We start from the raw sequence: 14,309 nt of genomic DNA on the forward strand, positions 1-14,309 counted from the left end.
CAGGTATTTGTTGTGTGACTTTGGGAGAGATACTGTATTTAGCTGAGTTCTTTCATAAGTAGACTTGCTGTGAAAATGAACAGAAATTAAACTCATCTGTTTAAATGTTCACAGTAGGATCAGGGAATGGTAGCTATTAGGGTAATTGTGTGTTTGTTCGCCAGGAAAGTGCAGGGTCTTGATGTGGATTGTACAGCTGGTATTCATATTCATCCCATGTCCACACTGATCCGCCTGGTAGGTAGTGTTTGGCCAGAGTGTGCTCAGCATCTGCTTTTTGAAGGAATGACTACAGGGCGCAGGCAGGAGAAAGAGAAGTAAGTAGTCATTTTTAGTAAGAGAAGCATCTTGTGAAAAATTGTTCCATTCAAGTTCTTTTTCTCCATTTGCTAAGTCTCCTTTCCTTTATTTCTGCTCTCCAGTATGTTACAGTGGTTACTTGTGACAAAAATCATTTGCCTGCTGTAGTCTGAGGTTTCTGTCCTGCCCGGTTCCCATAGTCGTTAAGTCCCAAAGATCACACAGAGAGTCTACATTAATCATAAACTGATTGGCTCGTTAGCTCAGGCTTCTTATTAACTCTTAAAACTTACATTAGCCCATTATTCTTATCTCCGTTAGCCACATGGCTCAGTACCTTTTTCAGTATCTTTTTTACATCTTGCTGCTTCTGTGGCTGGACAGGACTGCAGACAGAGCTTCCTTCTTCCCAGAATTTTCCTGTTCTTCTTGACCTGCCTCTTCTTCCTGTTTGGCTACTGGCCAATCAGCGTTTATTTAAAACATAATTGTCAGAATATAGACAATTGTCCTACACTAGGTGCTGTTGGTAGAAAGGGTGCAGGGTGTTGGTGCTGTTGCATATCTTAGGGGTAGACCTAATTGATACTAGTGAGTGTTGCAAAGACGGGGGCGAAAATGAGAGAAGCTGAACGCATTAGTTTTGCTATTGCTAGGATATAAAACTTTGACCAAAGCAAAGGGTGGTGGGGAGTTTAGCTTACAGGGTACGGTCTACTGCTGAGAGCCAGGACAGAAACTCAGGTAGAGACTATGGAGGAATACTGCTTACTAGCTTGCTTGTTCTTGCTTGTTCAGCCTGCTTTCTTCTAACACAGGACCACCTGCCTAGGGGTGGCACTTCTTAAAGTGGGATAAGCCTTCCCACATTAATCATTAACCAAAAAAATGCCCCACAAACTTGCTTAACAAGAAATCTGATGGAGGCATTTTCTCAGTGGGGTCCTTCTTCCCAGATGATTAATAGCTTGTGTCAAGTTGGCAGAAACTGAGCAGCACAGTGGGTATCTGTGTGTCTCGTTTCCAGGTTTGCCAAGGGCCCCACAGCCACCTGGTTTTGTGTGCTGTGCTTTAAACAGGATCCTGGGACTTCTAAGCAAGTCATAGCTTGGGGGCTTTCTTATTGTTGTTTGGTTGTGTTTTGGTTTTTTGAAACAGGGATTCTCTGTGCAGTCCTGACTGTCCTGGAACTCGCTTTGTAGACCATCCTGGCTTTAAACTCCCAGAGATCTGCCTGCCTCTGTCTCCTGAGTGCTGGGATGAAAGGCGTGAGCCACCATGCCTGGCTGCTTGGGGACTTCAGTATTCTGTGAAGAAGGACTGGATTGGGGTTGAACATTGATTTGTAAGGAGTTTCCAGATGGCAGTGGTGAGAAGCATCACAGCTCCTTGGCAGGGATGTGCTTAGATTTCACAGTGCCTGCCAAGTGTGCTCACCCCTGGTTGTCTCATGCCTTGGGTTCTGGGCGGCAAAGGCTTCTCTTGAGGAGAGGTCCACAGTTCCTGCTGCGGCAGTGTTGCCTTGGCTGGGCAACACCGATCTCCTCCCTATTTATCCTAAGTGCTCACTGGACTGCACAAGGAATTTGCTTTAGTTACGGCTCTCATCTAATGTCACTGGACTTGGGGACACGGTCTAAAGATTTGCATTAGGTGTACTATTCTTAGTGTCTCAACTGGAATTACAATGGTAGGGTGTGGGGATCGAGGCTCATGAGCTGTGAGCTGGAGTTTGGGGACTGTTTTGGACATCTACCTAGTATCAGGTGGTGGCCAGCCTTGAGCACATGGGACATTTGCTTTGCCAGCTTTCTCCAGGAGTTGAAGAGGAGAGAATGTGGTTACCTAGTCTGGTTGAGAGCCATTGCCATGCAGCCATTCTGATCACCCCAGACAGTTCTTGAGGGTGTTGATTTTGATCCTGTCAACTGCTATCTATGAATGCAGCCATTGGTGGCTCTTCTGAAGTCCCTAGCGTAGCTCTTAATTACTCAGGAAGCTCTGCTGTGTGGTAAACTGTGTTTGTGGCCTCCAGACCCCACCTTTAGAACCTCTGTCTTACATTCTTCCTGTTTTACTGCTGGAATGAGCAAGGTTTCCTTTGGTTTTCAAGCATGCTCCTGCCTTGCTGTTTTGTTTTTATTTTTTTCCTTTTCTCATGGGTCATAAACTTTAAGCATTGTTTCAGTAATTTTTAAGTAAATGTGAACTTTACCATGTGGATGAAAAACAATATTTTGAGCATTTAGTGCACAGCTTGAGCTTTTATTCTTAAGGCAGTAGGAGAGTGCCAGGAGTTGCAGAGGAGCGTAAGGCTGGGTGTGAGTTCTTGCTCAGGAGGAAATCACAGGGGTGAGTCTTGTCAGCAGTCACTTGTCAGCTGGTGCTTCTGGAAAGCAAGAGGTCAAGTCAGTCTTCAGGTTCACCATCTTGCTCGGGTCATCAGATTTGCTTTCCTTGGTATGCTGGGAGCTAGTGTGTGGTGATGGGGTGGGGACTGTTGGACTTGGAAGATGGCATTTGTGGACTGTGTGCTCTTGGGTGAGTATCCTTTTATCTCCAAATCTCTCTTTCCTCATCTGTATGGTGAGATACGTGTTTGCCATATTTGTGAGAAAGTGCTTAGGGAGAGAATGTTTTCTCAGCCGTGCAGAAGTTGGGTATACTGAAAACAAGGGATGCAGCTGGTGGTAGTGTGCTTGTCTAGTATGTATGAGGCCTTGGATTTCACCCCGCCACCACACAAAACTAAGATATAGCTGGGGCTATCTATCGCACGCCTTTAATCCCAGCATTTAAGAGGTTAAGGTGGGCGGATCTCTGAGTCGGGACAGCTAGGGCTGTTACACAGAGAAACCCTGTCTCTAAAAAACTTAAACAAACCAAAACTTAAGATAAGTGTCTCCTAGCATTTTCAGTGCCACTGTGGCAGATTCCCTTCATGAAGTTACATTGTGAAATATTTCTAAGGCGGATAATGTGAAGTGCTGGAAATAGGAATCAGCACTACCTCACAGTGAAAGAACGGAGGCTCAGGGGGGCCCAGCAGCTAGCTAACAACTAATTTCTGGTACTCAGGGCTGTTGCAGATGGACCTGGTGCTCCAGCCCTCCTGGGCTGCCACACATACCAGCTCAGCACCCTTTCCCACAGGTAGTGAGGAAGATTAGAAAATGCTTGAGAGTAGGGTTAGGAAAGAAAATTTGTGTCACTCATAAAATAGGTTAACCTCCATTTCAGATTGACTCACCTTTGACCTCTTCCCAGAGGATGTCCTGAAGAAACTTCCCCAGGGCCCGGCCATGCTGTTGGTACTGAGCTCCTGACAGCTTGATGCCAACGTCGAAAGGAGCGTTGAACTAGGAGGTAGGGTTGGGAGCATCTGAGTCTCATCCTGCCTGCCGTGCCCCAAACACCCACCTCTCCCCAGGGAGGCCTGGCCATGTTGGCCATCTGGGTATCTGAGTGGTCTGTGAACGTAATCTTAGAGCCAGAGAGGAGAGCTATCTGGTCTGGTACTCTCCCTGTCTTAGGGCAGAAGCTCAGAGAGCCTGGATGACCTCCCTGTGTCACAGATGGAGGTGATATCCGAGGATTTAGAAAGCAGGACTCTGAACTCTGCCTAGCCCCAAGTCCTTGCTTGAGGCTGCTAGGCACCAGGTGGATGGCGCCTGTTTCTCCAGGTTGTTTGAACTGCAGGAACTAGGAGTCAGGAGCAGCATGGATGGGAGGTGCTGTGATTTATGGACCTGGGGCCCTTCTCGCTTTCTCCTTAGCAACTGCTAGTTTTTCTCCTCAAACTCCATTGTCTGTGCAAGCTGGTCAGATGATCTAACAATCACAGAAGAAAACCACACACCCTTCAGGGGCGCTGCCAGGGCTGACACCCTTAGGATTGATAGAGGCATGTGAGACGTGGCAGCATTTGGTTCTCATGCAACATGGAAAAACCCCTTCTTCCTTGATTCAGGGTCCATTTATTTAGTGTGGTGGAGGTAGTTGGCGTTCTGTCTACAGACCTGATTTTGGGGAGAAAACCTTTGAAGAGAGATGGAGCCTCAAATAGGAGCGTAGGCAGTGGTCATATTCTGTGCCTAGCATGCTACAGACCTCTCCCTCTGTGCCTATGTTGCTATGTAGACCCCATGTCTGGCTCCTGGTGAGGATCATAGGAACTAGGAAGTGTTGATCCTGGATCTGTGCTAAGATTCCTTCCCTATAAGAACTAAGTGTAGGGCTCTTATGACCTGGGTAGCCACCTGCCAAGTATGGACCTGATTGTCTCAAGACTGTCCATGCCATTTTAGTGAAGGCCTTGAGGAGAAAGAGGAGTTAGTTTTAAAGGACATGCGGAGAAAGGGTTTGAGAGGATACTCAAGCTCCAGAGAGGATCAGAGACCAGGAGTTTGAGGATATTGGCATTTGACCTTGACCAGGGAGGAAAACCCTGGCTTGATCTAGCCTTGGGTAAGTGAATTTACCTTTCAGTTTGTGTTTCTTATCTATAGAGTTTAGCAAATGATGCCAGCCTTGCTTAGCTTACAAAGTTTTGTAGAGAGTAAGTGATTCAAGAAAACAGTAGAAGAGGGCTGGGGATGTAGCCCTTGGCAAAGCTCATGCCTAGCAATTGTGAAGCCCTAGGTTGTGCTCCCTGCTGCCCAGTTAGTCATGGTTGCTGTGTTTGAAGATGAAATTGCATGTAGACACACAGTATAGGGGCTGGCGTTGCCAAGTGCTACTTAATGGTTCCCAGGGGAATCCGAGGTGAACTGCTGAGAGGTACCTATGGGTACCTTTATTCCCTTCTCCCAATCCTTGGATTGTTTGTGGTTTTTCCTTGTGCCATGCAAAAATTTTCAGAGCAAACCTGACTCCATTAGGCTACAGGTGTGTGAGCTAGCCAGCCTGCACAAGCAGCCCACCCACCTCTCCATAACCAGGGCAGGCATGAGAGACCCCTGGATAGGCAGGCCTCCTTCTGTCTCTGTTTCTCCATCTGTGTTTCCTGGCTCTTTGTGACCTCCTGGAATCTGCTGATATCTTTGCTGTTGGTGGCTGCTCCCTTGCTACCCTTGCAGTGAAGTACCTGTGGACATTTTGCTCTTGGGCCAGAGACCCTGAACACCTTGTGGAGCTGCTGTTGCTGGGCTCTAATTCTTGAATAGCTTGGAAAGCCATGTGTGTTTAGCTTATTCTCCCCTCTCCTCCCAACTTCCTTTACTGTTATAAGAACCTACTGGTGCCTGGGTACCAACCCTGATCTCCAGTTCCTCCTCTGTCCCGTCTGCCTGTCCTCTGCCCTCTGGCTGGAGCCAGCCTTCCAGAGATCGTGGCTTCAGTTTCGCCGGTGGCTTCTTTGATTCTTTTCTTTGCTAGAAAAGAAAAGGTCTTTTTATTTTTCTTAAAATTTAAAATAAGTTTTAGTTTTTTTAAGATAGGAGTCTCCCTATAGCCATGTAGTCCAGGCTGGCCTTGAACTTGACACTCATCTGCCTTCATCTCCCATTGTTCGAATTACATGTGCACTACCATGCTTGGATGAGTTTTTCTCTTTAGGGTCTTCAATCTGTATGTCCTTCTGAAAGCAGAGTTGGGTCACATCCAGGGGCCTCCTTTATGCTGTGAAGTTTGAAGCCCAGAGAGATGGAGGCCCTGCTGCTGGTCATAGGGCTGGAACAGTTCCCAGGTCAGGATGAGTATGGGGCTTGTTGAGACAGACTTACCTGGGCCTTCTGATGCTCTGGGCTAAGGAAGCTGGAGCCTGCCATGGCCACATCCATCCAGAGAACACTGAGGAGTAGCAGACTGCAGATGGTCCCTGAAGATGGCATAGCTTTGGTGGTGGGGACAGATGGCCCTGGGAAGAGAGGGTCTTCTGTTAGCATACCTCATCTGCATGATATGTCTTAGATTTTGTTCGGGTTGGAACCCAGCAAACTTCTAGAAGGAAGGGTGGTAGAACCTGGAGTGGGGACTACTGAGTGAAGCAAGGCTCTCTCGTCCCCATCTTAAAAGGCTGGGAGAGCAGAAGACTGAGTTCTGCCTTTTCTAAACTGTTAAGGCATAGCATGGTATGCTGGACGGCCGCGTTGTCCATCCTAGTGCGCTTGTCCTAAGCCCTCAGAAGCCTGATGGAGCTCATTAGTTCTTTATCCAGCTTTGTCTCGGCAGCCAGACAGGTTGGCCACTGTCCCCTTTGTTCGTTGAGCTCACTGACACTCAGAGAAAGTAAGTGAATGGCCAGTAGTGAGAAATTTAGACCTCTGTGAGCACACATACACGAACACACACAAACACATAGCACAGAGCCTACCTGGAATGCCTGGGGTTGTGGTGCCTGCTGCCTGGCAGCTCCTTATATAGGAAGCCTTTGTTTGTTTGGATCCGGCAGCCTCATCTCCGAGGCTGTCTACTTTGCGTGGGCAGTATTGCATTCCATGGGAACTAAATACTCTTCTCTCCACTGTTGAAGAACAACAGTGGCAGCCAGGTGCCCTCAGAGGTACCCAGTTGGCTTCTGGTGGGGCACCAGCTCCTGACGTCTCCGTGGTGTCCATGTGGGCTTGGCACTGGTAGAGGGTTTTGGCTGGTTAGGAACTCTGAGGTCTGGCTTAGTTGTGGTATGACCATGGCTTGCCCCCTTCCATATGAGTTGGTGTTGCTATCAGGAGAGCTTTAAGATTTTGTTCAGCTTTGCCCTGCCACTGAGCTGTTGTCTTCACAAGATCACATAGATGCTCGCTTCTGGGGTGTTCCCCAAGAAGGGCTGAACTGTCCTCCTTAGGGAGCGAGCGTGGGGGACGCTCACCTGGTAGCCATGCTTTATTGGTCTTCTGTGTGGTAAAAGTTGACTGTTTGGTCTTATTGATGGTTTTTGTGTTTTAGACTGTTAGGCATAGTTCCCGGAGCCTTGTACTTGGTAGGCATTTTTCACTGAGCCATACCCCAGTCCAGTCTGGTGTTTGCTAACAGGCAAGCTTGCCTCTCTGTCCTCTGGCAGGTATCAAGGCCCTAGGACAAGGGATGCCCATGTGGAGGAGCAGATGAGATGGACCTGGTGTTAGGAGTCCTGCAGTCTAACTTTAATGGCACAGTTCTTAGAAACTTTCCCACAAGGATCCTCTCCCTTGCCTGCTAGCTCTTTGAAGACCAAGTGACAGGGTAGGATTGAGACAACTTTATAACTGATAATGTGGCCTGCAGGAGGCAGCTTTGCTGAACCATGCCTATGGTTGTGACGCACATATGCCAAATTCTATTGGCTCTAGGACTTGCCACTTCTAGAGGACTTTATGTAGTTGGATACTCTTCTGTATTGCTCGTAAGATCCCAGCACTAGGGAAGGGGAGGCAAGTAGATCTCTGAATTCAAGGCCAGTCTGATCTACGTAGTGAGTTCCTCCAGGATAACCAAGTCTACACAGAGAAACCTTGTCTCGGAAAACAGAACAACAACAACAACAATAAATAAATAAATAAATAAATAAATAAATAAATAAATAAATAAATAAATAAATAAATAAATAAATAGGATGGCCTGAGGACTTGGGGTGGGGCCTGTTGATGCACCTACAGTGCAGACTTCTAACTCCTGAAGCACTGCTTTGCTGTCCCTGCTGCCACAGTGATAGTAGCATTGCATCAATAGGGCAACTCTGGGTGGATGACCAGTTAGTGGGGCGTTGATAGCAGAACAAATGGGCCCCATGACATCTTGACGTCCTAGGTAGTCTTGAGAAGATTGGGCCCTTGTGGGAACTCTAGGGACAGGTGAGGCATGGGCTGGGTTGCATCTCTGAGAAAAAGACCATCTGGCAGGAGTAGCTGAAATTCTATGTTTAGTCCTAGCCCAACATAACTTTATTACCAGACACCTTCATAGCCCTGTCACCCACCTGAACTTAGAAACCATTTGGTGCTGGGGCCCAGAGGGGCTGAAGATGGAGGAAACACCTAATCCGTGAGGACAGAAAGCCTATGCATGGTGACCGGGCATTGGCTGAGACATGAGGCTTATCCACTCGGCCCCTGGAAGCCTCTGGAGGCAGGAGGTGCTGGTGTTGATTTTAGATAAGGCCACAAGTGAGCAAACACACGAGTTGCTGGCTATCTAGGGACAGCGCTGGCCCCCTCTAGTGACATACCTTGGCATCCAGAGTGTAGGTTAGCAGGGAAGAAGGTCTGGTGATGGAAGAAGTATGGGGGAGAAGGCACAGCTGTGGGAGAGGGCAGGGGCCAGGAATTCACCTCCATCCTAGCAAGAGGAGCTTGGGGAAGACTATGACTCCAGGAAGGACAAGTGGCTTCCCTACAACATCTCCGCGCCCTGACTTGTAAAGATTTATTTATGTGTGTGGGTATTTTGTCTGCATGTTTGTCTGTACACCAGAAGAGGTCATCGAATCTCATGGGACCAGTTATAAACTGTTGTGAACCAAAATGTGGTTGCTGGGAATTGAACTCAAGACCTCTAGAAAGAACAGCCAGTGCTCTTAACTGCTGAGCCCTTTTTCCATTGTTTGATTGTGACCAAAATCAATGTGGCAGCTCCAAGAATGGGAGTCAGAACCATCCTGAAAACAAAATAAGAAAGAATGGGAGTCAGACTGTTCTGTCCTGGAAGCAGGTTCCCAGTATTCCCTTGACACCCACTGTAGTGATAGCCTCCATATGAGGACACAGACTGTGGAAAGGGAGGCTATGGAAGGTAGAGATATTCGATTCCCTTAGAACTGGAGTTACAGGCAGTTGTGAACCATCTGATGTGGGTGCTGGGAACTGAACTCTTGTCCTGTGGAAGAGCTATATGCGCTTAACAAGTAAGCTGCCTCTCCAGCACTCTTTTTGTTAATTTTGTTGTTTTTTTTTTTTTTTTTTTTCCTTCGAGACAGGGTTTCTCTCTAGCTTTAGAGCCTGTCCTGGAACTAGCTCTTATAGACCAAACTGACTTCGAACTCACAGAGATCTGCCTGCCTCTGCCTCCCGAGTGCTAGGATTAAAGGCATACGCCACCGCTGTCCCCCCCCCCCCCCGCCCGGCTTTTTGTGATGTTTTAAGAACTAGATTTACCTGTGGGCTCTGGCAGTGTCAATGAACATTGTTCAAGTTCCCCAAGACTTTGTACAGAATGGGTCTAACTACCACAGCTAACTGCTTAGTCCAGACATAGTTCCTGCCTTCTGAGTGCATTTGTAATTATTTTATTACCTGCATATGCACTTTGCACAGAGAAGGCAAGATCATTACTTGGGTTCCTATTTCTTTTTTTTTTTAAATTATTTTTTATGTGCATTGGTGTAAAGGTGTCAGATCCCCTGCAACTGGATCTTCAGACAGTTGTGAGCTGCCATGTGGGTGCTAGGAATTGAACCTGGGTCCTCTGGAAGAGCAGTCAGTGCTCTTAACCACTGAGCCATCTCTCTAGCCCCGGGTTTCTATTTCTTTACTCATTTTAGAAGTTAGGGTTGACTCATTTTTTCACATGAACTCACAAATTACATGGTGACTTTTCAGTGAATTTATTCATCCTATCCAATGGTTTTTCAGCTGACTAGCTAGGGTTAGGTTTTGAAATGGGCCCGGTTTTAAATAACTTTCTATTTCATTGAGATCCCTTAAGTATATTGTGTCCACTTCCTCCTCAGACCCAAAATCAAACATGTGCCTATGAAGCATTGGTCTCCATTAGTGGGTCCCGTGTGTGCATGCAGGCTCACACACACCTTTACCTGTACTGTGTACACATGCTGGTGGAGGTCAGAGGTTAATATTAGGTGACTTCCTCAATTGCTCTCTAGTTATTTACTGAGGCAGTCTCTCACTGAATTGAGAACTTGCCAGTTCAGTTTGTCTAGCTTGCCAGCCTGTTAGGGGTCCTCTGGCCTGTTGGGATCCAGTGCCAGCCTGGACCATAAATTATTTCTCAGACTAGCAGACAGGCATGGGAATAAATACACAACTCAAATCATTTTTTTGGGAGGGAGTTTTTCCAGTGATCCCTTTTGAAATTCTGAATTGACATCCTGAAAATTTCTCATCTGTGTTTATTCTCCAAACAGCTTCTATACCAGAACATAAACTGAGGGGTGAGTTCATTAGCATTCATTCTGTTTCCTAGGTAACCAGGGGAATATCTGAGGTCAGCGTCCACACCTATCTATGCCTGCTCTGTCACGTAGGCTGAATTAACATCTCTATCCCAGGCGTCCTCCAAAGTACAAAGAAGGAGCAGAACAACAATAGCATATCCTGACCCTTTGTTTGGACAGCGTCAGTGTGGAAGGCAAGGTGACCACCTCCTGTGTAGCAGGTGCAAACTGGCCTGAAACTCTGACCACCATACGAAGTAGAAATACGGGCCTTGGGGCTGAAGAGATGGCTCAGCGGTTAAGAGCATTGCCTGCTTTTGCAAAGGTCCTGAGTTCAATTCCCAGCAACCACATGGTGGCTCACAACCATCTGTAATGGGGTCTGGTGCCCTCTTCTGGCCTGCAGGCATACACACAGAACATTGTATACATAATAAATAAATAAATATTAACAAAAAGAAAAAAAGAAATATGGGCCTTATAATATATGACCCTACCTTGGCCCCACATCCTGGGCAGTAGGATTTCAGGTGGCCTGCCACACCTGCATAGCTTTTATGGAACCATTGGGTACCCACACTCAGGTCCTTAGGCTTTTTTTTTCTCCCCCTCTCTCCACTAAGTAACCTGCTGCTTGGGAACCAGTTTTGAGATTGTATCAGGTGTATTGTTCTGGGGCTTCTCTCAGTACTGAGATTAGACATTCAAAATTTAAGGATTTGTATGTGTGTGTTTACATGTGTTGGCATACACATGCTGCAGCATGTGGAGGTTAGAGGACAGTTGCATTTGAGAATTGTTTTTCTCCTTCCACTGATGAGACCCAGGTTTAAAAAAACTCATGTAAGATTTGGCTGCAAGTGTCTTAACCTGCTGATCTATCTTGTAAACCCAGAAAAATACCTACTTTTATTTTATTTTTTATTTTTATTTTTTTTGGTTTTTCGAGACAGGGTTTCTCTGTGGCTTTGGAGCCTGTCCTGGCACTAGCTCTGTAGACCAGGCTGGTCTCGAACTCACAGAGATCCGCCTGCCTCTGCCTCCCGAGTGCTGGGATTATTATCCCGAGTGCCCGGCATAAATACCTACTTTTAAAAGGAAAAATATGCACTGGGTGGTGGTGGCACACGCCTTTAATCCCAGCACTTGGGAGGCAGAGGCAGGCAGATCTCTGAGTTTGAGGCCAGCATGTCTACAAGATCTAGTTCCAAGACAGGCTTTAAAGCTCTAGAGAAACCCTGTCTTGAAAAACAAAACAAACAAAAATTAGGCGAGAGCATTTCTCATGGGTAACTCCAGCTCCAGGGGATCCAGTGCTCGTTCTGGCCTCTGTCAGCGCTTGTGTTCATGGGCACATACCCAAACACAGACACATACCCAAACACAGACAAGTACATGTAATTTAAAAATAAAAAAAAATCTGTGAAAATGAAAAATAAAACAAACTATCAATATTTATATTGTTAAGGAGTCTCCCTTTGCAGAGGTTGAATTAGGATCAACTATGATCTGGAAATAGTACTTGGGAAAGTCTAGAAATAAGCTATTCATATGTATGGTTATCTGTAATTTACTTTTTCCCCCCTCTTGAGGTAAGGCTTAGCTGTACTATATGTAGGCTGGCTTCAAATTCTTGGGTTAAAGTGATGTTCCTGCCTCATACTCTAGGAAGTGTGGGCCTAGATATATGGCAGAGACATGGCTCACATATTTCAAGTAAGTTTTATTACAGTTCATTGTTAAAATTGTTCTTTTGTGTGTGGTATATATGTGTACATGTGGGTGTTGCAGGAGGCTGCTTGTTTGTTCCTGGCTGCTCAGCTCCGAAATAATCACACAGAAACCATATTATTTGCAATACTGTTTGGCCAATAGCTAAAGTGTATTTCTGGTTAACTCATATCTTAAGTTAACCCATCTCCACACCACCAGGCTGTGGCTTATTAGGTAAAGTTCCGGTATCTGTCTTTGGTGGGGTTACATGGCTTCTCCTGATTCCACCTTCTTTCTCCCAGCATTCAGTTTAGTTTTCCCCAACTAGTTCTACTCTGCTTAGACCCAAAATAACCACACAGAAACTGTATTAATTAAATCACTGCTTGGCCCATTAGTTCTAGCTTCTTACTAGCTAACTCTTACATCTTAGTTTAACCCATATCTATTAATCTGTGCATCACCATAAGGTTGTGGTCTAGCAGCAAAGTTTTTGTGACTGTCTCGGCTGGGCTACATGGCATCTCCTGACTCAGCCTTCTTTCTCCCAGCATTCAGTTTAGTCCCCCACCCCCACCTTCCTCTATTCTGCCCTGCACAGGCCCAAGGCAGTCCTTTATTCACCACATACAGAGGGGAATCACAACATCATGTGGGGGCCATAGCAGGATAATGGGTGTCTGCCTGCCTTACCACCTTCAGACAGGGTCACAGGGCTAAAGGAAGAGCTATGAAAAGCTGTTTTCTGATCTGGGTGGTGGTTGTGGTGCACACCTTTAATCTCAGCAGTTGGAAGGCAGGGGGATCTCTGATTTTGAGGTTAACCTGGTCTACAGAGCAATTCCAGGACAGCCAGGGATACACAGAGAAATGCTGTTTCGAAAACTAGGGGGAAAGGGTGTGTTTTCTTGTCAGTGTCAGCATACTACAGCTGTGGTTCACTGTATAAGATCACAGAGATTTGGCCTAGTAAGCTGGGGGTAAGGGATCCAGAATATATAAGTGCCTGATAACTTGCTCTTGGGCAAATGTGTTGGTTCACAAGTATTCATTATTTTAATTTAATTTGATTTAAAACTATTTCTAGCCTCTTTTTATGTGTATGGGTGTTTTGCTTACGTGTGTATGTGTGTGTGTGTGTGTGTGTGTGTGTGTGTTTGTCACATGTATGCAGTGCCTGCAGAGGCTAGAAAAGTTAAGAGCCATTGTGAGCCATCATGTGGGTGTGGGAATCAAACCTAGATCCTCAGGGAGAACAATCAGTGCTCTTGGACCCTAAGTCCTTGTCAGTCCAACCAAACAAGAGTAAAGAACATTACCCAGATTCTTTGTTCAAATTCTGCAAGCTTGCTTGTTTGTTTAGGGTTTGCCCCCCCCCCCCCCCCCCCCCCAGTTTCTCTGTAGCCTTGAGGCCTGTCCTGGAACTCACTCTGTAGACCAGGCTGGTCTTAGGCTCACAGAGATCTACCTGCCTCTTCCTCCTGAGCTCTAGGATTAAAGGCATTGTGCGACCACCGCCTTGCTAAGCTAGCAGATTCTGTCAGACAGGGCTATCCCCTTGAAGTGTGGTTTTTGGTTATGTAGGAACTTGGCAGAACATATTTTCTGGGTAGAGGTTAGGCTATAGGGTGCGGAACATGTCAAATTCCAAAAAGTGGGTTAAGACATAGTGAAACCCAAGTTTTACAGAAAACAGAAATGAACTTTGACTTTGTAATAAGGTGGCTTCTAATCTTAATATGGAGTCAGGCTGGTCCATCATTTCTGAATCCCCCTTCATTATTTTAATTTGAATTAAATAGTTCTTGTTTAAAAGATTCTTCCCATAGATACCCTGAGACACATTTCTGATTAAATAAACATCCTTTAACTTAGCTGGCCACATGCAGTGGGAAAAGCTGGGGTGGGAGATCCAACACCAACCCTTTGAGTTTAATTTTCCTATGTGTTGGGGTTTAGGGTCCGTAAGTTGTTTTGTAGGAGTATTGTATTTTTTAGGAGTATTTTTTATTTATTTTTGTATTATTTTTATGTATTTTTTGTAGGAGTATTTTTTAATATTGCCGGAGCAAATGAATGCACTGAAGCATTGCTGGGTAGAATGTTCTGTATGTCAGGTCAAGTACAAGAACGGTTCATGTGTTCTGTAAATGTCCTGAGCTCTAAGAGCTCTTTGATCTGTTCCTGAATGAGGACTGAAATGTCAGAC

At 46.0% G+C, this 14,309-nt stretch overlaps 1 protein-coding gene across 1 annotated transcript; it reads right to left on the reverse strand.

The window, feature by feature from the left end:
• Nucleotides 1–2,545: 2,545 nt before the first annotated feature.
• Nucleotides 2,546–7,671, reverse strand: Ghrl (ghrelin and obestatin prepropeptide). The gene is made up of 4 exons (XM_050148441.1): nt 6,024–7,671; nt 5,556–5,672; nt 3,551–3,659; nt 2,546–2,689 (listed from the first exon to the last, which is right to left on the reverse strand). Exons 1-4 carry the CDS (start codon nt 6,183–6,185, stop codon nt 2,670–2,672), a joined length of 408 nt encoding a protein of 135 aa, XP_050004398.1. The 5' UTR covers nt 6,186–7,671; the 3' UTR covers nt 2,546–2,669.
• Nucleotides 7,672–14,309: the final 6,638 nt, after the last annotated feature.

Source organism: Alexandromys fortis, unplaced genomic scaffold, assembly GCF_014885135.2.
Source record: "Alexandromys fortis isolate MF-2015 unplaced genomic scaffold, M_Fortis_MF-2015_v1.1 scaffold_59, whole genome shotgun sequence".
NCBI lineage: Eukaryota > Metazoa > Chordata > Mammalia > Rodentia > Cricetidae > Alexandromys > Alexandromys fortis.